The sequence below is a fragment of the Geotrypetes seraphini genome, chromosome 12, assembly GCF_902459505.1.
Source record: "Geotrypetes seraphini chromosome 12, aGeoSer1.1, whole genome shotgun sequence".
Classification (NCBI taxonomy): domain Eukaryota; kingdom Metazoa; phylum Chordata; class Amphibia; order Gymnophiona; family Dermophiidae; genus Geotrypetes; species Geotrypetes seraphini.
Window position 1 is genome coordinate 74,208,093 of NC_047095.1, and position 21,926 is coordinate 74,230,018.

Consider the following 21,926-nt stretch of genomic DNA (forward strand, 5'->3'; position numbering starts at 1 on the left):
CCGATTTGATCGACAGATTGGCTATTAGTTGAAGCAGTTCAGCTATGGTCCCTTTCAGTTCCTTGATGACCCTCGGATGGATGCCATCCGGTCCCAGGGATTTATCGCTCTCAGACTTAATGGGGTGGGTCAGTAGAGTAGGCAGACTTGATGGGCTATAGCCCTTTTCTGCCATCATCTTCTATGTTTCTATGTTTAAGTCTATCAATCTGCCTACACACCTCCTCGACTGACCGTCAATCCTGTCAGCTTTCCGTCTTCATTTCCAGCATATAGCCTGATGGGTTCCGGTATGCTGTGTACATCTTCTTCGGTAAATACAGACGCAAAAAATGTGTTCAGTTTGTCGGCAATTGCTTTGTCCTCTTTTAGCACTCCCTTTATTCCATGGTCATCCAACAGTCCCACTGTTTCCTTTGCGGGTCATTTCCCCTTAATATATGGAAAGAACAGCTTGAAGTTCTTCGCCTCCTTAGCTATTTTTTCCTCGTAGTCTCTTTTGGCCCTTTTTACTGCCTTATGGCACCTGCGTTGATGTTGTTTGTGCTTGTTCCAGTTTTCGTCCGTTTTTGACTTTTTCCATTCCTTAAATGAAGTTTTCTTGTCTTTGATCGCTTCCTTCACCTCTACAGTGAGCCACGCTGGTTCTTTGTTCTTTTTCCTCTTGGATCCCTTGTTGATACGCAGTATATATAGATTTTGCACCTTGGTGACTGTGTCCTTAAAAAGGGCCCAAGCTTGCTCTAGCGTTTTTACAGTGCTTATCCTCTTCTTAATCTTCTTCCCTACCATGACTCTCTTCCCTTTGTAGTTCCCTTTTTGGAAGTTCAGTGCCATGGCTGTCGTTTTGGACCGATGTTTCTCCTCTGTGTCCAGATCAAAGCGGATCATATTGTAATCGCTGTTTCCCAGCGACCCTTCTACTTCTACATCTTGTGCCGGTCCTCACCATTTAGAATTAAGTCCAGAATTGCATTTTCTCTAATATTTTCCTTGACAAGTTGTTCCAGGAAGCAATCGCCTACAGCATCCAAGAACTTGGTCTCTCTAATGGATCCGGAGGTGCCTAGGTTCCAGTCTATTCCCGGATAGTTGAAGTCACCCATGATAACTGTGTTGCCTCCTTTGCAGTTGCGTTTAATTTTGTCTGTCATTTCTCCGTCAATTTCTTCGGACTGCCCTGGGGGGGGGTCGATAGTAGATGCCGATCTTCTTTTCCAGGCCATTTGTTCCTGGAATTTTGACCCATAGAGACTAACTTATCCGTCAGTTGTGGTGTGTTCTCTCCAGTAGATTCAATTTCCTCTTTGACATACAGTATATGGCAAAGCCCCCACCTTTTTGAGCCACTCTGTCTCTGCGGTATAGTTTGTATCCCGGTAGCACAGTGTCCCAGACGTTTTCCTCAGTCCACCATGTTTCCGTGATGCCTATGATGTCAACGTTATCTTTTTGTGCCATGGCTTGTAATTCACCCATCTTATTTCTAAGGCTCCTTGCGTTCGTGTACATACATTTGAGTTTGCGGCCTGTTCCTTTCTTGCATTTCCTTCCCTCCTGTGTCCTTTTTGATCTGTCTTGCCTGTAATCCGGTGAGTCTTTCCCTATATCTTCTTGCACGGTATCTTTCTGCTCTGTTCTTAGTCTTGTTTACTATCCCTTTTTAAATAATTCCTAGCATCCTGTTTGTTTTTTTAGCCACCGCCTCACATTGAACGGAAGGTTTCATCGTATTGTCTACGATGATACCCAGATCCTTTTCTTGGGCGCTAATCCCCAAGGTGAACCCTAGCATCTGGTAACTGTGATTAAGGTTATTTTTCCCAATGTGCATCACTTTGCATTTGTCTAAATTAAATTTCATCTGCCATTTGGACGCCCAGTCTTCCAATTTCCTAAAGTCCGCCTGTAATTTTTCACAATCTGCGTATCATCTGCAAATTTAATCACCTCACTCGTCGTTCCAATTTCCAGATCATTTACAAATAAGTTAAATAGCACTGGTCTTAAAACAGAGAATGGTCAAGTTTCTGGAATCCTGTGGATTACAGGACCAGAGACAACATAGATTCACTAGAGGTAGGTCTTGTCAGACAAATCTGATCAATTTCTTTGACTGGATGACCAGAGAATCGGATAGAGGGTGTGCGCTAGATGTGGTGTATTTAGATTTTATCAAAGCCTTTGACAGTATTCCACACAGATGTCTAATAAATAAACTGAATGCCCTTGGGATGGGTCCCAAAGTGACGGGCTGGGTCAGGAACTGGTTAAGTGGAAGGCGACAGAGGGTAGAGATCAATGGAGATCGCTCTGAGGAAAGGGATATTACCAGTGGTGTGCCTCAAGGTTCTGTTCTTGGGCCTGTTCTTTTTTAACATTTTTATAAACGATACTGCTGAAGGGTTGTCGGGTAAGATGTGCCTCTTTACGGATGATACCAAAATCTGCAATAGAGTAGACACGCCAGATGGTGTGAATAACATGAAGAAAGATCTGGCGAAGCTTGAAGAATGGTCTGAAATTTGGCAGCTAAAATTTAATGCAAGGTCATGCATTTGGGCTGCAAAATCCAAAAGGAACAGTATAGTTTAGGGGTTGAAAAACTTATGTGCACAATGGAACAGCGGGACTTGGGTGTGATTGTATGTGATGATCTTAAGGTGGCCAAACAGTATGAAAAGGTGACGGCGAAAGCTAGAAGGATGCTAGTTTGTATAGGGCGAGGTATGGCCAGTAGGAAAAAGGAGGTATTGATGCCCCTGTATAAGACTCTGGTGAGACCTCATTTAGAATATTTGCACAATTCTGGAGGCTGCACCTTCAAAAAGATTTAAAAAGGATGGAGTTGGTCCAGAGGAAGGCTACTAAAATGGTGTGTGGCCTTCCTGATAAGGCATATGGGGACAGACTTAAAGATCTCAATCTATATACTTTGGAGGAAATGTGTGAGAGGGGAGATATGATAAAGACGTTTAAATACCGATGTAATATAAATGTGCATGAGTCGAGTCTCTCTCATTTGAAAGGAAACTCTGCAATGAGAGGGCATAGGATGAAGTTAAGAGATGATAGGCTCTGTCATAATCTGAGGAAATACTTTTTTACGGAAAGGGTGGTAGATGCATGGAACAATCTCCTGGAAAAGGTGGTGGAGACGGAGACTGTGTCTGAGTTCAAGAGGGCCTGGGATAGGCACGTGGGATCTCTCAGAGAGAGAAAGAGATAATGGTTACTGTGGATGGGCAGATTAGATGGGCCATTTGGCCTTTATCTGCTATCATGTTTCTGTATTTCTATGTTTCTATGTCATTGGGAGGGGAAGGGAGGTAAAAAGTAGCATTATTGGAAGATGGCTTGAATATAAACCAAGACCCCCCCATTTTTGACCCGCAAATTTCAGTTTATATTTTAGTATATACGGCTCCTTATCTTTCTCTTCTTGGCTAGGCTGAGAACTTTTCAGCGGCTCCTCATATTACCATGACAGCTTTTCTACATCGATCTGGAATGTGTTTGCATTTTGCAGGGTTTATTTACTGGGACTCTAGAGGAGTTCCCCTCCCTTGCCCCTGGCCCCTACTACCTTGGAAGAGATGGCGTTATAGGGGGTGAACTCAGTCCTTACTATGTCACTGGTTTTAATATTGTGGCCAGATCTGAATTCTCTGTAAGCAGCATAATATATAAGTACATAAGAATAGCCTTACTGGGTCAGACCAATGGTTCATCGAACCCAGTAGCAAATCTCAAGGTGTAGCACTATTCCATGCTTCCAATCCGGGGCAAGCAGTGGCTTCCCCCATGTCTTTCTCAATAACAGACTATGGACTTTTCCTCCAGGAACTTGTCCAAACCTTTCTTAAAAACAGCAACACTAACCGCTTTTACCACATCCTCTAGCAATGCATTCCAGAGCTTAACTATTCTCTGAGTGAAAATATATTTCCTCCTATTGGTTTTAAAAGTATTTCCTTGTAATTTCATCAAGTGTCCCCTAGTCCTTGTAATTTTTGATGGAGTGAAAACATCAATCCACTTGTAGCCATTCTACTCCACTCAGGATTTTGTAGACTTCAATCATATCTCCCCTCAGCTGCCTCTTTTCCAAGCTGAAGAGCCTTAACGGTTTTAGTCTTTCCTTTTGGAAATCGATTGGCATAGTCTGCTGTGACTCAAGAGACAGAAGAGTTGTAGACAGGACATAGTGTTGATTGGTTTTTGGGGTTGGGGGGGGTTGTTGTTTTTTTTACTTTTCTTTGAAATTTGTGTTGGTAACTCCTAATTTTAAGAGATAGTTGTGCTACTGTGCAGAGCAAATTCAAAGTATCTGAAGCAGGTGGATTGTCAAGACATGGTGTATTGGATGCATTATGCCCCTTACAGAGAATTCAGGTCTGGAAAATCTTCACTAAGTGAAAAATGAAATGATTTTTCAGTGCATAGAACATTGGCCCCAAATTCTAAAATGACAAAATTAAAGTGGTGCTATAATACAGCATGAATGCTCCAGAAACACAATAGTCCTTCACTTTCCTTCTAAATTTACTTTCTATATCTGATTATATACATCTGCAGGGCTTAATTTGTAGATCAAAAGACAGTGGAACTGTAGAGCTGGGAGGAGCTTGGGTGGGCCAGAAGAGGGGCTGTTCTTTGCTTGGAAGGGAGAGGATAGAGCTGGATGCTCCTGCTGCACTGGAGTCTGCGTTCCAGGCCATTCCCCCCCCCCAATTAAGCCCTGATAATATGCATATATGAAGCCCAGTTTTGAATAGGCTGTCCGGATTGCAAAAGGCATGTCCAGGTTGGGATGTTCATAATTTGCAGTACATTTTACAAAATGCTTGCTGAAGATGGAGCTATTTTACAAAAGAACACATCACTAGGGGCTCTGGGTGTGTAAGTGTCAACATTTCCACATGTACTGCTTTTGTACCCAGGGGAAACCAATTGAGAAGTCAAGCTCCAAAGCTTTTTCTTTCTTTTTTTGCTGTTGGAGGTGATTTTGAAGCCCAGCGAGATGAGCACAATTCTCTAATTTTCAAAAAAGATAGATGTCCAACAGACGGCATAAACCGGCACTTGGACATCTTACCAGTCAAAACGTCCAAAATGGGCATTTTCAAAATTGATTTTCTAGACGTCTTTCTAGTCATTTTGTCTCCAGTGCATCTAAATTTTAAGGGGGCATATTAGAGGCGTGTTTTGGGTGGGATTAAGGCAGGCTTAGCACTGGGATGTTTTACAGCGATAATCAAACATTTTAGAAAATATCCAGGGAGCAATTTAGACTAGACTTGTTTTTAGAACGAATAAGTACCAAAAAAGTACCCAAACTGACCAGATGACTGGATGAAAACATGACGCCACACACTCCTCCAGTGGTCACTGACCCCCCCTCCCTCTCCCAGTGATAATAGCCACCAACAGTGTACCCCTCCTGACAAAGCGCCTTGCAAAACCCAGGTCGAGGGGGTCAGTGTAGGTGGGATGCATATTATTGATCTAAATTACAAGTGGTTTATCAATGAGTAGCCAAAATTAAGATCTGGAACTGCCTGCGGATACAGTGGCCGAAAGAATCAAGAAGACACAAAAAAAATATGAGTAAAAAAATTGGCATTGTGTGATAAACTTCTTCAGGCGGTATGGGACTTAATAAGTGCTGTGATGGTCCCGATGGCTGCCATTGCTCAAATCTATTGAGCACATTGGTGGCTGGTCTGAACACTTTATTAAAACTGTGTCTGAATTCCAAAGGGCCTGGGATAGGCATGTGGGATCTCTCGGAGAGAGAATGAGATCATAGTTACTGCGGATGGGCCATTTGGCCTTTATCTGCCCTCATGTTTCTATGTTAAATGTATGAATATGTTCACTCTGTGTGTGACATCTGTCTCTATGACAGTCCTAGTAGAGCTGACCCAGACCACCCTATACCACCCTAACTAGTACACTAGTGGTAGAAAGTGTGAGCCCACCAAAACCCACTGTACTGCCTTATAGGTGACACCTGCAGGCATAAGGGCTATTGGGGTAGTAGACAGGTGGGTACAGTGGGTTTTGGGTGAGTTTTGGAGGGCTCACCATATAATGATTGGGGTTATGGTGAGATGTGTACCTGGCACCCTTAATGTGAAGTCCACAGTAGTTCCCCCCTAGGGTGCCCCACTGCTCTGCTAACACATTTTGCGGGTTTGAAAACAGACATTTTTGGACTTTTTTCTCAAAATGTCCAAAATCGAACTTAAACATCCTATCAAAAATGTCCCTCCACATCATTATGTAAAAGTCTTCTAAAATATAAATGATTATTTCACGGTGCTGTTACTTCTAGGCAGCGTTCCAGACCCCATATTACAAAGGACATCATATTTGTAACTGAGAGTTGGACATGCTAAGGGAATTTGCCCCTGGTGAACCAGGTATTCCAGCTGCATTTATTGGGGATCAGGCTGAGACCATCAACTCAGAGCAGTAGAAAGGGACTGCCATCCTCCTCCTGAGTGGCATCTTATCCCCAACACAGAGATGCCAAGTCTTACTAATTAGGAGCGTGTCCCACCCTTTGAGTCCGATTTCGCACTCCCTGATCTTGAACACTGCTTTAATGGAGGGAAACCTTAGTGCTCCGTTTATGAAGCTGCGGTAGCGATTGCTGCTGCTTTTAATCGCTCCGATGCCCCTAGGCATTGGAGCGGTTTGCTGCATGGCAGCTGCTACTGTAAAAGGGGGAGTTAGAGAAGTAACCTAATTAGCCCAACCAGATAGAAAGAAATTTGAGCAGACCTTCCTGCCTCCTGCTTCCCCTTTACTGCAAGTACTTGTATTCTGCAACTGATGTACATACATTTAACTACTGGGTGGGAGACAATTTTCAGCTCCCAAATTGCTTCCACACTTTGTATTATTTCAGAGGCTCCGAAGAAAAGCCAATATCATTTCATGCTGCCTTGATTCATTTACAAAACAATACTACATGTAAATCATTCTAGATTTATACCCTGGATGCTCCTTGGCATGGTAAATCCACTCTTTGGGATGATTCACCCTTGGCATCTCTGCCAACATGATTTTTATGCTATGAGGATAATCAGTGGTGATATGTGCAACAGGATGTGAGCACAGAATGATGCTGATGGAGTATAAAAGTTCTCAGGAAGAAGCGTGTCTTCCTTTTGATCCTACCCCTCGAGTGCCAGTCAGGCTTGTAGAGAGCTTGTGCTGCTGGACTGGCACCCTGGACATCTAGACCTCTGGTCTCAGGGAAAACAAGACTCCAAGGAAGTTCAGCATCCAAGTGAGGTGTCAGTCCCACAGCCATTCGACAAGAAAGTATCCCTAGCTGAGACTGGAGAGGTTATTACCCAGGCCATCCTGAGCGGGTGGTACAAATGAAGAGAAGGAAAAGGTTTGAAGTTTAGAGATTAGGGTTAACAGATGTCTGGGGAAACCCAGATATGTCCTCATCCTGGAGGGATTTCCAAAACCCGGCAGTTTGTCAGGTTTTTGGAAGGCTCCGAGCTTGGGGCCATGTCTGGAAGCCCTCTGCGCATGCGCAGACATTGACGTGATATTGCGCATGTGCATGAGCTCAAGGAAAGAGACATGCGGTTTGTGTGGGGGCAAGGCTGAGGGTGGAACAGGACAGGAGGCGGAACGGGATGGGGTCAGGTAGGAAATCTGGTAACCTTATTCGAGATACAAACAAGAGGAACAAGAAAGAGAAGAGGCCTGAGAACGTTTGGAGTCAGGGAGAAGAAAATGATCTCTGCAGTGATTTTTGGCCTTCTTATTTGAAGGAGCCTTTAAATAGAAACAAAAAATAATGGCTGATACAGACCATGTGGCCTAGCCAGCCTGCCCGTCCATCCCAGCTGTATTCAGAGAAGCTGGAGTTTTGTAGGATGCCTGAAAAGAAGGCCACATTCAGGCCTTAAGAATTTGTCCTCCCTCCATGGGGACAGAAGCCTGCAGTTTGCTTCTGCCATACCCTGCTGTGGTAAAGTCAAGAAGTTTTTTTTTAAAAAAGGAGATGAATTAGCCATTTAAAAAAAAATACTTTAAGTTTTTATCAAGGGAGGTGTGTTGGATTTAATGTCTATTGAATCTTTATTAGTGACTTCCAAGAGCAATTGGGAATTATAATTTGATTAGTTTATTGTCCACCAAATGTAAAATCTGAGAAATTGTTACAGTTGTTTAATGTGACATTTGAGCTTTCAGTGCAATATGAAAAGCTGATTGTATTAGGTGATTTTAATATACCCTTTAATCTGAGATTGGGAGAAATTAATAAAGTTTTGTGACTCCATGGAGTATATTGGGTTTTGTCAAAAAATTGTCGAGACAACTCATATTCAAGGCAAGACTTTAGTTTTGTTGTTTCTACAGAATTCTCTAAATGAGATCTGGAACTCATCAAATGTTATACCAGTTCAGTGGTCTGACCATTATTTTATCAAATATGATTACTGGTGGAAGAGAACTGCAGACAAAAATGATATAGAGTAAGATTTAAAAAGTATGTTTGAAAAAACTGGTGAGCCTTTGGGAGAGTTGAAGCATTGACCAAAGCTGAGGAATTTATTACCAACTGAGTTGAAATCTACACAGTGTTGTTTGAGTTTTCAGAAGTTGTTGAAAACTTGGCTCTTTAATAAGAGTTATATTATGAAGTGATGGTTTTAAGGTTAATTGGTGGATTTAGATATGATGAAGAAATAATTATTGTATAGAGAGGTGGGTTATATAGTTTTGAGGTTTGATTGATTGTACTCCTTGGGATCTAGCTAGGTAGTTGGGACCTGGGTTGGCCATTGTTAGAAACAGGATACTGGGCTTGATGGACCTTCACTTTGTCCCAGTATGGCAATTCTTACGTTCTCATGTGAGCCAAGTATAGGACAATTGAGCCATTGTGACATCACTGCTGAGGTTGGTTCTTAGGCATTGGTGGAATGAGGCATTATGACATCACAATCTCAGCTCTGGAATGTTGCTACTCTTTGGGTTTCTGTTAGGTACTTGGGACCTGGGTTGGCCTCTGTTGGAAACAGGATACTGGGCTTGATGGACCTTCGGTCTATCTCAGTATGTCAACTCTTATGTCTCAATGTTCTTATTGTTTTGTAAACTGCTCTAGCACCTTGGTTTGAGTGGAATATCAAGTATTAAAATCAAATCAGTCAAGAATTTGCCCTCCCTCCGTGCAGTTTGCTTCTACCATACACTGTACTCCTGGTGTGAAGCCCCCCTACCAGCCATCCAGGAGCCACTAGCGATTATAACTGAAGTAAGACTGTGGTCCAGTCTTGCACAATCAGCTATAATATTCATTGTTCTTGTTGGGAATTTTATTCCTGTTTTAAACAGAAAATTTGCCCAGGGAAGGCAACTCTGCCACCGCTTTAAATGAAGATGGTGATATAGAATATATTGTGGGGTTTCTTTAGGATGCCTGCTGCATGTTAAGTCATGAGTCAGAGTTCTGTTTTCATTAGTGAAGAGAGCTGTGGAAGGAGGCCCTAATTTTCCCTGTAATATTAAGGCACTAAGGGTTCATTAGATAAGGGACATCATGAAGCTGCTAACAGCCTAATTGACTCTGAAACAGGAAAGGGGGAGGGAATGGAAAAGAGAGTCACAGCTGCCCAAGGACAAATCATATGAAAGAAGCCTGTTGCTTCCTGGGGATGGACATGTAAAATACAGTAAAGGCTGGGGATTTTTCTCTCACACCTACCCACTAAAGGAATCAAATATGTCAAAGCTTCAAAGTTAATCAGTGCATCTTTCTCAGGTTCGTCCTCAAGGGCCGCAATCCAGTCAGGTTTTCAGGATTTCCCCAATGAATTGGTATGAGATCTATTTGCATGCACTGCTTCCATTGTATGCAAACAGATCTCATGCATATTCGATGGAGAAATCCTGAAAACTTGACCTGGCAAGAGCCAAGATTTGCGCATATTTTGGATAGGGTTCCCTTCCTCTCCACACCTTTTGGTTATTAATCCTGTATTTTTTTGTAGGCATTCAACAGCTACACCTGTAAATCTTCTACCTGCAATTGCATCCAAATCTAGTCTCTTTCCTACCTTCATTCCTTTATTCCATGATCTGTTCATGAACTGGCTCCATTCTCAACAAGCACTGAGTTGAAAAGGCAGTAGAGAAACACAAGCCTTCCTAGTAATGAACACCTGGATAGAAAGGAGAATGTTCTGCTTCTCTTTGGAAGCAGAACTTATAGAGCGTGTTAGCCACGTCTACTCTGCTATGAAGAGCAGGCTGCAAGATCCTTTGAAGGATGTCTATCTTTGGGAATGGAAAAACTGTTCTGTCTTGGTTTTCCCTGGAATGCCCATGCTACTGAAATATTCTGTTCATATTCTGCTCATCTTTTTGATGGACCGTGAAAGTGACCTTCTTGAGGCTTTACAGTATCATTTCATTTTTGTCACGTTTGTCTCTGGCCTTTTCCCCAGTTCAGCAATGTCTCTGAGCACTGGTGGGACTCTCTGTAGAGAAACCGCTGTGTGCTCATCCTATACAGTTGCATTGTGCTGCCGAAAGCTTGTCCACAGTTTGCCACATGTTTTTCACATCCATGAATGATACCGGCTCGTACTTTGTAGGCCGACAGCAAGGATTGCTGCTGATCTTCTCATGTGGACCTGGGGAGATTGCTTTGCTTTTCAAGAGGCTGGACAGTGTCAAATCGTAGTTGTTCCTGGACCTCTGGCAGGCACCACTGCAGTACTTAAACCTCACAATTTCATCCGAATTGTAGCCCAGTCCAAGGTCCCGCACCTTGACCATCAAGCTCCTTATGCGGCATCCCTTGGCCCCACGGGCTGGCAGCTTCCTGTTCTTCTTGGGTTTGTTTTGGTCTGCAGGAGAGCGTTCTGACCGGAAGAGGTGATTGTCTGCAAACTCTGCAGCACTCTGTCCATCTGAGGTTGAATTGTTCCCTGTGGTAACAGAAGCGAAACAAAGACATATCAAAGAAAGGCTATAAAATAAACAATAGAATTCAGCAAAGGCACATTCATTACATTACATTTGTGATTTCTATTCCGCCTGTGCCTTGCGGTTCTAAGCGGATTACAGTTAAAAGAGATCAGGACATTACCGAGAGAATTACATTACAACGATTTAAGTAAATTACATGTTGTGGTATAGAAATACAAGTATAAGATATCTGGATTTATCGATAGAATAGCTTGACAGGGTTCAAGTAGTTACAAGGTTCAGTGGGGAAAACAATATAGGCAACTGAAGAAAGATACCTAACTTTGAAGGAATCAGTTGAGTGGATACCTAAGGGAGATGCTTATTTAGGAGAAGGTTAAATTCAGCAGTTCCTAAACGCAATCATTGTAACCACCCAACAGCATTCTTCCTGGAATAATTGTGTACAAATGCATAATTTGACATTATAATGGGTGGCATAACAAGTGATGGAAATAAATAAAGGTCCTCTTTTACTAAGCCACTGTAGAGATTTCTACTGTGGCCCGAGGCACTAAATGCTCCAGCGCTCATAGGAATTCTATGGAGCATTTAGCGCTTAGGAAAAGGGGGTGGGACAGGGGGAAAGGAAGTGATTTAGCAATAGATCCTGGTTGCTTAAATTGCCTGTTCGGGACTAATGGCTAATTTTCAGGGGCACTTAACCAGCTATTTTGGTAGTGTTCTGGGGTGGAGTCTACACTTGGCCAGTTAAGTGGATTAGATTGATTACTTGATCTACTGCTTATTAAAGTGGTGTAGTGAAATAAACAATGTGCCAATATTCAGCAAGGTTGACTGCCTAAAAGTCACCTGCACTTAACCAGCTATGTTCGCTTCCTCTGGAAACCTGGAAATTCAATATCAGTACCTGGATATTGCCCAGCATTCAGCAAAACACTGATCACCACCGGCTGAATATCAGACCAGGAGTCTCTAGATTTATACTGCTAAACTTCCCGCTTATGACTGCCACAACGGTCACCTTTGAGACAGGGGGCCATGTTGGATCTTCTGTACATACTTGGAATTAGAAGGGGTCATGTATGCAGTTGCATTCTTCCTCATCCACGTTTGGAGCAGGACAGCCATAAATGTTAGGTGCATAGAAATGACAGAGCAAATATGGCTGCCCATCTACTGTGACATGTGCAAGAATATATCTGTCCTTCCTTCTCTTATAATTTGATGTTTCTTCACAGAAATGGGAGCTATTTTAATATATTTATCAATGGTCTGGAAATTGGAACAAGTGAGGTAGTTAAATTTGCAGATGACACAAAACTGGTTCAAGTTAATATTGTTGTATAGAATGAAACATTTCTTAGAACTTATTTACAGGTTATTGTCCAGTCTCTTGTACTTACTTCCATGGATTACTGTAATAGTTGCAGCTAAATTTGTTTGAGATATGATCGTGCTGCTCCATTCTTATGAGAACTACACTGACTGGGCTTGTCTTAGTTTTTTCACAGACTTGATAACTGTATGTTCCTGAAGTATTTAGGCAACTGACCTGTACAATCTTATTCCACAATAACTGATCTCTAGAGCTGTTAGTCACTAGTTTTTAACTTTGTTAGTTCTACTCAATTTGTAGCATCTTTTAATCATTGTAAACCGCATAGAACTTCACAGTCCTGCGGTATAGAAACTGTTATTATTATTTAAAGTTTTAACCACACTTCAGTATGCAAATTAGCAAGAGATTTATGTTCCTCAGGAGAATTGTGGTTAGCCATATCATCTGTTAAAAATTGTAGATTATTCTTCAAGTTTCCAAGTTTTATTAAAATTTGATATCCCAACCATCATGAAATATCTAAGTGGCTCAAAAGAATGTGTAGAAAAAAGGGAAGAAGTACATTAATAGATAGTAAAGCCAAAAATAATCAAAAACCACCCCACACGCGTTCTGGAAAGGGAAGGTCTTAAAGCTCAGTTCGTCTAGCCATGTTCAACTCATAATAGAAGAACTTAAGGAGAAGCATATGAAAAGAGAAAAGTTTTTCTGGCTGCTGTGATAGAAACAATACCACCATAAAAACTGGAAACACATACAGACCTGGTGGTGGAACTGACAACAGCCAAACAAACTGTGTTGGTGATTGTACCAGTGAGGACTGGGAGCAAGAAGTGCATCAGCAATCAATTTTAGACAGCCTTACCGTTGGTGCTCCAAGCTGTTGCCGATATGGTGCGTATCTGTGCATGCTCAAAGCCTGCTGACTCCTGCCGTATAGAAAGCAGTGTTGATGGTCATTGGGAGACAGAGAGCCTTACCAAAGCCAGAAGACGAACAAAGCCTCCACCGCCAATGCACTCTGATGTGGCACAGGGCAGGAGTCGGCACCAATGACCCAGGACATTGGCCGGAGCTGGTATAACAGAATGTGGCATCATAGGAGGGGGGTGTTGTACAGCATTGGCAGTCATTGGGGGGGGGGGTGCTATACAGAAAGCAACATCGTTGATCACCGGGGGGGGGGGGGGGGGGGGCGTACAGAAAGCAGCATCAGCGGTAATTTGAAGGGAGTACAGAAAGCAGCATCGGTGGTCATTGGGGGGCATATAGAAAGCATCGGCAGTGGCAGGATACAGTGCAGGAAAGCAGCGACATTCATCGGGAGGGGGAGTGTAGGAAAGCAATACCCATCATTAAAAAGGGAGTACAGAAGTGGCGGCTACCTGTGTGACTCAAATATAAGCTGAGACCCCCATTTTTTAGCCATATTTTGGACCAAAAATCTTGGCTTATATTTGAGTATAGACAGTAAGTAAAAACTAATCCTTATTTAATGATGAATAACTTTTGGACTATAATGTATCTTAAACAGAAAACTATCTTTAGATAGATTTTTCCTCAAAAAGCTTTTTTTTTTTTAATCCAATTTAAATTTTAAAAATTGGGGTTTTTTTATTTTAAAAAAATCAATGATTTTTATCCACCCTGAGCCATATTGAGTGGGCCTTCTATTCATGAGTCCACAAGACCCTTGGCTCTGTGCCCTAGGGCAAGGAGGAGAAGCCATCAAAGGGGTTGATATTCTGGTTCACATCTGCCTCCTGATGCAAACTGAAAAGATCTGGGGTAAGGGCATAAGATTCCCCTGGGCCTGGCTTTTTTTCAGGCTTCCTAAACTTGAAGAAAATTTGCTGAATCACATTCTTTAAAACTTCAGTGACAGCGAAGAATCAATAATTATTCCTAAATAGCACAATTCTGTGATAACCGGAATTTTAATGCAACCAAAAAGCACAAACAGTTTGAAGAACAGGAACAGAAGAGACTTTTTATCGGGATGACCCAACACAGCCTGTGTTTCAGCCAAAAGCTTGCGTCAGGGGTCTAGAAAAAAATAAAAAATAATATACACAAATATAAAACTCTTATCAGCCTACTTCAGTAATCTAGTAATTAAATAAATAAATAAAAATCACACATTAAGAAATACAGAATATAAAATCACAAGGGAATAACATATGAAAATACAAAATATATAAATGTATTTATTATTTTTCAAATTTATGGTCCATCTATATCGAAGCAGTTCACATTGCATAAACTTACATAAAATGTGCCAGAAACTTCAGAGCTTTGCTCCTACAATTTTCTAATTTAAAATTTTGAAAAGTTTCCTAAAAACACATAATCTTAATTGTCCAGGAAGTGTGTTCCAAAGTTTTACTCCAGCAACAGAGAGATTGAAGCCTTCATAGTATAATGCAATCTTACCTCTCTTTTCATTGATAATAACTTTCTATGTTCTGACCTCAAAGTTCTTCTTGGCCAATACACCTGGAGCCTGATGAGTAATCCTCCATAAGAACATAAGAATTGACATCTCCGGATCAGACCCTGGATCCATCAAGTCCGGTGATCTGCATACACGGAGGCCCCCATATCACTGTATGCTTCTCAAAGGAGATGTGCATCTAATTTACCCTTACCCGTATCACTCTATGCCACTCTTAAGAAGATGTGCATCTAGTTTACCCTTAAATCCTAGAACAGTGGATTCTGCAATTACTTCCTCTGGGAGAGCATTCCAGGTGTCCACTTCAATTGCACCCCAGTGGGGTACTATGGGCTGATCTAGCAGCCCCAGTGACCACCCTTGCTGCAGCATTCAACTACACTTCATTGAAGATGAACCTAGGTCAAGGGCATTACAATCATCTAACTGGGATAAAATCATTCCCTACAAGACGTACAGAATCATAAGATGATAAAATTAGTTTGAACTTATAGAGAAGGTGCAATTGTGCAAAACCAGTACCTGATACCTTACATTTCATACACAAAGTCAAATCTAAAATCACTCCCAGCAAGCGCATTTCTTGCTTAACATTCAACCATGTATCCATCACATTCAAATAATTTGGCCACCTCACATCTACAGTACTTCTCTTCCCATAAGCATCACCTCCGTTTTACTAATATTAAGTTGTAATCCATACTGTGTCATTCAAGCCAAAATATTCTCCATGTAACTATTCAATCTTGATTCTAATCCCTGATATCCATCTACTAAAGGAAAAATAAACAATATATCATTACCTATGACACCTTTACATAAGAATATAAGAATAGCCTTACTGGGTCAGACCAATGGTCCATCAAGCCCACTTTCCTTTTCTCACGGTGGTCAATCCAGGTCACAGTACCTGGCCAAAACCCAAGGAGTAGCAATATTCCATGCTACCAATACAGGGCAAGCAGTGGCTTTAAAGCTTTTGTGCTTGGATTTCACTCTATGTCGGACAATTTATTACACTGGGAACAGCACTATAAGTTTGCACTCCGGCTGTACATTTGCCCTAAAAAGGTTCGCTATATGAGTTTCAATAATACAGGGGCCTGATTGAAGTATCAACCAGAAGCAACCCTTGGATATTTGTTTTGGACTTGTTCCCGGATTATACCTTTTTGGACTTCCCTGTTAACTTATCTTTCCACACTTTGGTTGTGTGTTGTTAAATTGGATCCACTAATATTATCTGATACTTTCACTTCGCAGTCCCCTCTCCCTGAGGGTTATGGCTCTTTTCTCAGAAAGGTGATGGGTAAGAAAGTGATTTTGCTCCAATGGATGGATGACAGAATGCTTAGGGGCTCATAATCGAAAGAGAAAAACATCCAAAAACCGGCCTAAGTCGGCACTTGGACGAACATTTCTCAAAAATGTCCAAGCGTCGAAAATAAAAACGGGTTTTGGACGTATTTCTGAACAACCTAGGCCTTCATAGTGCCGTTCAATGTCCAAAGCTAAACGGGGCATTTCGGGAGGCATGTCGAGGGCGGGAATTGGGCGGGACGTGGGCTAGCTTAGACTTAATCGTACAGCATGTATAACCGAAAGTTATACAGCCCAGGATCAACGGAACTTGGACGTTGTGACTTAGACCATTGTAAAACATGGTCTAAGTCACAAAAACTCACCTAAACGCACAAGATAAGCACTTCAAACACATAACACAGACCCCCACACACTACCCCATTGATCACCAACCCCCCCACCCCCATAAATATTTTATTCACAACTTTCAGCCTCCAGACCTGGCCGCCTGGCATAGGAAAGCCTAGTCATCCAGCCCAGAGGCAGCTTAAGTCTTCTTGGGGGTGGGTTAGGGACCCATAGAGAGGAGGACCCATGCCCATAAGCCCCTGTAATCACTGCATTGATATGTAAACATGTGCACGGCCCTATACACCCCCAAAACTCTTTTTTACTGGCATATAAGTGGCTCCTGCAGCCATAAGGGCTATTTGGGTGGTAGATAAGTGGGTCTAGGGGATTCTGGAGGTGGTTTGGGGGACTCACCTCACCTATAAGGGAGCTGTAGTGAGGAGAAGCCATGGCACCCTTTTTGTGAAGTTCACAGCAGTGCCCACTATTTAGGTGGCATGTCTGGGTGTACAGTCCATCACTTTGTGGACCCCTCCCACCTCCAACAGGGCTTGTTCTAGGCATTTTGGACTTGGACGGAAAGTTGGACGGAAATGTGGTATAAAGATGGACGATTTAATGGCTTGGACAATCAGATCGGCAGGATGTATAATTAGACGATTTTCAAAAGTAAAAAAAAGTTGGACGTATCTTTCGAAAATGTGTCTTAGGCTCTTTTTAACTTTGGATGACTTGCGAGATGGACGTAAACGGACTTAGATGTCCCTTTCGATTATGCCCCTCTTACTGTTCAACAGTGGCACATGCAGATGTTTGCTCTTCTTAAAATGGAGCAGACCCTCATCAGATCAATACATTCAATGCAATGAAGGACTTTTCATCAGACTTGGCGGGATTTTTGCGACTCTCTTACTCCAAGAATTTTGAGATTTTTGTTGAATATTTGACCTATCTGATTTGGTTGTATTATTTGCACTCTATGTGGGGTGTTTGTTGGTGGGAGGAAGGTACGCGGAAATGTTACTTGCTTTGTAGCATGCTTTGTAGCATAGCGCAGATTTTGTTAATAAAAATTATTTATACATAAACAATATATTATACTTGTATAACCTGTAAAGTATACCTACTGTCTCAACACTCCTCTTTTATCAGCCATATAAATGTTATGTGAAAATGATTTTTATTAAACAAACAGAGAAATAAACAGAAAATACAACAGAAGATACAATATCTGTTCCAAAAATTGTTTTTGTATCCAACCTTATCTGCTCCTCACCATCCTCCCCCCCCGACCCAAAAGCAAAAGGACACAGAGAAAAACAATCAAAACAGAGGAAGGAGAAGATGTATTAGTACAAAGGAAGCCTAGGCAATATAGCAAAATCATATGCAGGGCTCCCTACCCCTCACCCCAGCATAGTAATTGTAAAGGCACAAATATCAATAAAGACAACTAGCAAGGAAAGATAAATTGATAACAGATAGTCTATGCCTTGAAAAGATATCATCACTCTGAATAAAGAAGAACAAGGAAATAGCAAATATCCCACTGGAGGAGGCCCCAACTCCAGCAAAACATCAGGGCCCTGGACTTTGAAGGGCCCCAACTGAGTCCATGAATGAATGGAAATTGCAAGAGGAGAACTTGCACCATTGCTGTTAACAATGAAATGCCAGTTATAAGAGGCCTCTCTTCATCAATTGCAGCCTGGTTACCCAAACAAAATGCTAACAAGCACTCTGGGGAAGTAGGGGAATAAACTTTTATTTACACAGAATTAGGGGTCTATTTTCCTCACAAATCTCCCCTCATTGAAACCCACTGCATTCCCAAAATACGCTGCCCCTCTCAGTTTAGTTTAGTCAGTCCAGAGTTGTGGGCGACAGTCCTTCACATCCAGCCAGGAGCACAATTCATGCTGAGAGAGCTTGACGATGCAGCCTTTTTATTTAGTCCTGTGTAAGCAAAAAACTTCAGTTCAGCAGGTTCCTACCTCAGTTGGGAATAAGTTACAGTTCTCTCCTGATCCTCCACATCCTTCCTTCACTCTGGGACCTCTGGTTCTGATCCTGGCTCTACCTTTTAAACTCTCCTCCTCTACTTCCTGGTTTGGCACTTTCCTCCCCTGCCCCCCTCCTGAAGATGTTTCCCTTTCAGAGCTGTCCTTGCCTTTCTTCCAGCTGGCTAGGAGGGGGAGTGCTGGAGGTTCCTCCAGGAAACCTGTCTGAGGAGATGAACTAACCCGAGGAAGGAGCAAGGTTTCATACCCTCTGCCACACAGCCTTACCTGCTGACACTGCGTTTGAAGCTGAGAAAATGCATCGTGGGTCGTGGGTCAAAGGCATGATGGGTCTCAAAAGATGGCCCACTGTCAGCTCTGGCTGAAAATGACTGGTTAACCCTGAACAGGTGACGTAATAATACTACTATTACTAATTTATTTCTTGTATACCGCCCTGCCAGTAGTTCTTGTTTATCGAATAAATGAGTTTTTAATAATTTCCTAAATATAGGGTAAGAAGAGCCTGAGCAATCAACGGGCTTATCCAGGAATTCATTTTCCCCGCCTGATATTCTAAAGTTCTGTCAAAGAATGTTTTATAATGACATGCCCTTGGGGTAGGGAAGATAAACATACCCGAATTTCTGATATGTTTTTTTTTAATTGAACAGTTTCAGATATGGTACTAGATAAAAGGGTAATAGTCGACAAAGAGCCTTATAACAAAGCCCTCCCTCCGACTTCAGCGCTGACATCAGGGAAGACTTCCAGTCGGCTGTGTGCTGCGCCAGGGCAGGCAGGAAATAGAAGACGAGCCTCGCGGCTCGAGCTCTATTTGGATGAGAAAGTTGATGATAAGGTTGCTGGAAAATGAGGGCTGGACACGAACGTGGGAGGCAAATGCAGGACACAGAAGGGATCGAACGTGGGAGGCAAATGCGGGACAGAAGGAGATCGAACATGGGAAGCAAACGCGGAACACAAAAGGGGGGAGGGAGTGCTTTTTTGGACACAAGGCATGAACTTGGGAGAGAGGATGGAGGAAAGGAGAGAAAGAAGTGGGGGAGAGAATGCGTTTTTGGACACAGAAGGCATGAACTTGGGAGAGAGGAAGGAAGGGAAAGAGATGCTGAGGTGGGGGAGGGAATGCGTTTTTGGACATAGAAGGCATGAACTTGGGAAAGCGGAATGGAGGGAAAGAGATGCTGAGGTGGGGGAGGGAATGCGTTTTTGGACACAGAAGGCATGAACTTGGGAGAGAGGAAGGGAGGGAAAGAGATGGTTGTGTACACGGGGAATGGAAGAAAGAAGAATTTTTGATCATAGGGAGGGAATGAGGTACAGATGAAAGGAAGAAATATTGTGGTGGAATGGACAGATTGAAACGGATGCAAGAGGGAGGAATGTTGGACATAGTGGTGAAGTGAATTGAGGGAGAGATGTGGCATGGTGCTGGAGAGGGGTGATAGAAGGAGAAATGTTAGGCATGGGACTGGTGGGCAGGGGCGAAAGATGAGAAAGGGATAAATGCTGGACCATGATAGGAGGAACCAATGGATAGCAACAGAAGAATTTACAGAAGATAGGAAAGCGGAAAAAAGAAACTGGGACCAACTTTATGGAAAAATAAGTCTCCAGACAACAAATGTAAAAAATGGAATTTATTGACTAAAATATGTTAGCTTTGGGAAATGTATATAGCAGATGTCTTTGTATTGTGTTCAGAAGAAAAGGAAATGCATTTCTGGTTTTATTTTTACAGTGTTGAAGTACTTGCTGACCCTTGCTGTGACTGGTGGGGATCCCCAAGCACTGCCAGCAGAGGACCTCCTCTAGAGATGGCCAGAACTCCCCTCCACCAAGCACAGCAGTTGCTGGCAACATCCATGAGCCACTGAGGTGCCAGCATCTGTGACTCAGGGACGCTACTGCTGCCTGCCAAGCTTGGCAAAAGGGACCCCGGCCAACTGCAAAGGAAGTCCTCAGCTGTCAGCTTGGGGGTTCTCATCAGCTGAGTATTTATATTTTATATTTACATTAGAGCAGTGGTTCCCAAACCTGTCCTGGGGGACCCCCAGCCAGTCAGGTTTTCAAGATATCCCTAATGAATATGCATGAGAGAGATTTGCATATAATGGAAGTGACAGGTATGCAAATCTCTCTCATGCATATTCATTAGGGATATCTTGAAAACCTGACTGACTGGGGGTCCCCCAGGACAGGTTTGGGAACCACTGCATTAGAGGCTCTGGTAGAAACCCGTTTACAAAGTATGTATTCTTAATATTTCCAAATTAATAAAGTCTCTTTGCTTATTTGTAAATGGGTTTCTACCAGAGCCTTTAATTCAGTAGCATAATTAAATGAAATAACTATTTCTGAAGTTTATAGGGATGGGCGGGGACAGAGGGGATTCCTCGCGAGGACGGGTGGGGACGGAGGGATTCCTCGCGGGGACGGATGGGGACGGAGGGATTCCTCACAGGGACGGGTGGGAACGGAGGGATTCCTCACGGGTATGGGTGGGGACAGGTGGGATTTTGGCGGGGACGGATGGGATTTCTCTTCTGTCTCCGCGCAACTCTCTACTCCAACTGCAAGACTCCTGGCCTAAGAAGAAATCCAAAAACCTATGAATCTTCCTCCTACAAAGATGTCATCTGTATGACAGTCAAAAGCTACAACCAAGTATATAATTAAAACTGCAGAAGCTTAGGGCCTCTTCTATCAAACTGTGCTAGCAGTTTTTAGTGCAGAGAGCCGCACTGAATTACCCGCTCTGCTCTGCTCCTGATGCTCATGCTAGTGCACTTTGATAGAATAGGCCCTAAGACATTGTTCTGAAAACATTTCAACATCACAGCAAAATTCAACATAGCACGAGTCTGATGCAAAAATGAAACATCTTCTTAAAAACAAAAAGCTAATGTATCTTAGAAATCAACAGAGTAGTCTTCTCTGGAAATTTCAGAACCTCTCACAAATATTAAAACATATTATTCAGTACAATCATCCTGGATTGAAGAGATTTCTCCAAAGCTTTCATTTTATTTTAGAGGAATAAGTTACTCTTTACCAAGGTTTTCTATTTTCTATACTGGTAATTGCCTGCTGACACTTTATAATCTCCAATTCTTTTTTTTTATGGAAAGAATTTTTAAAAATGTGTATGGAAGAGTGCCCCTAGTGGTAGTACCTCAAGACTACTGCTAGGGGTCATGGAGCCATTTTGTTTCCTAGAGCTAGATGGGAGCAGAGGGGATCCCTCCTGTCCTGACCCACTAGATCATCTTCAGGTAAATCCCAGGGAAGGTGGGGGGGAAGGATTCTTTGCAACTTATCAGTAGGACTTTGGATCAAGGGAGAGGGTTTATCTGGGGGATCAGATTGGGGGAACTGGGGGAAATTGGATGGGTTATTTGCTAAGGAGGCTGAGGTACAATCAGAGAATTAAAGGTCAAGGGGGGAGCTCCCTTTGGGCTATTATCGATTTCTT

General features: G+C 42.5%; 1 protein-coding gene across 3 annotated transcripts in view; it reads right to left on the reverse strand.

Moving 5' to 3' along the window:
- Positions 1-9,498: 9,498 nt before the first annotated feature.
- ARTN (artemin) overlaps positions 9,499-21,926 on the reverse strand; it is a 77,575-nt gene continuing 65,147 nt past the window's right edge. For all 3 annotated transcript variants that reach the window (XM_033915297.1, XM_033915298.1, XM_033915296.1), the window contains one exon: positions 9,499-10,976. In XM_033915297.1, coding sequence (XP_033771188.1) covers positions 10,546-10,976 — 431 coding nt within the window. In that variant the 3' untranslated portion in view covers positions 9,499-10,545. The remainder of the gene's footprint in view (positions 10,977-21,926) is intronic.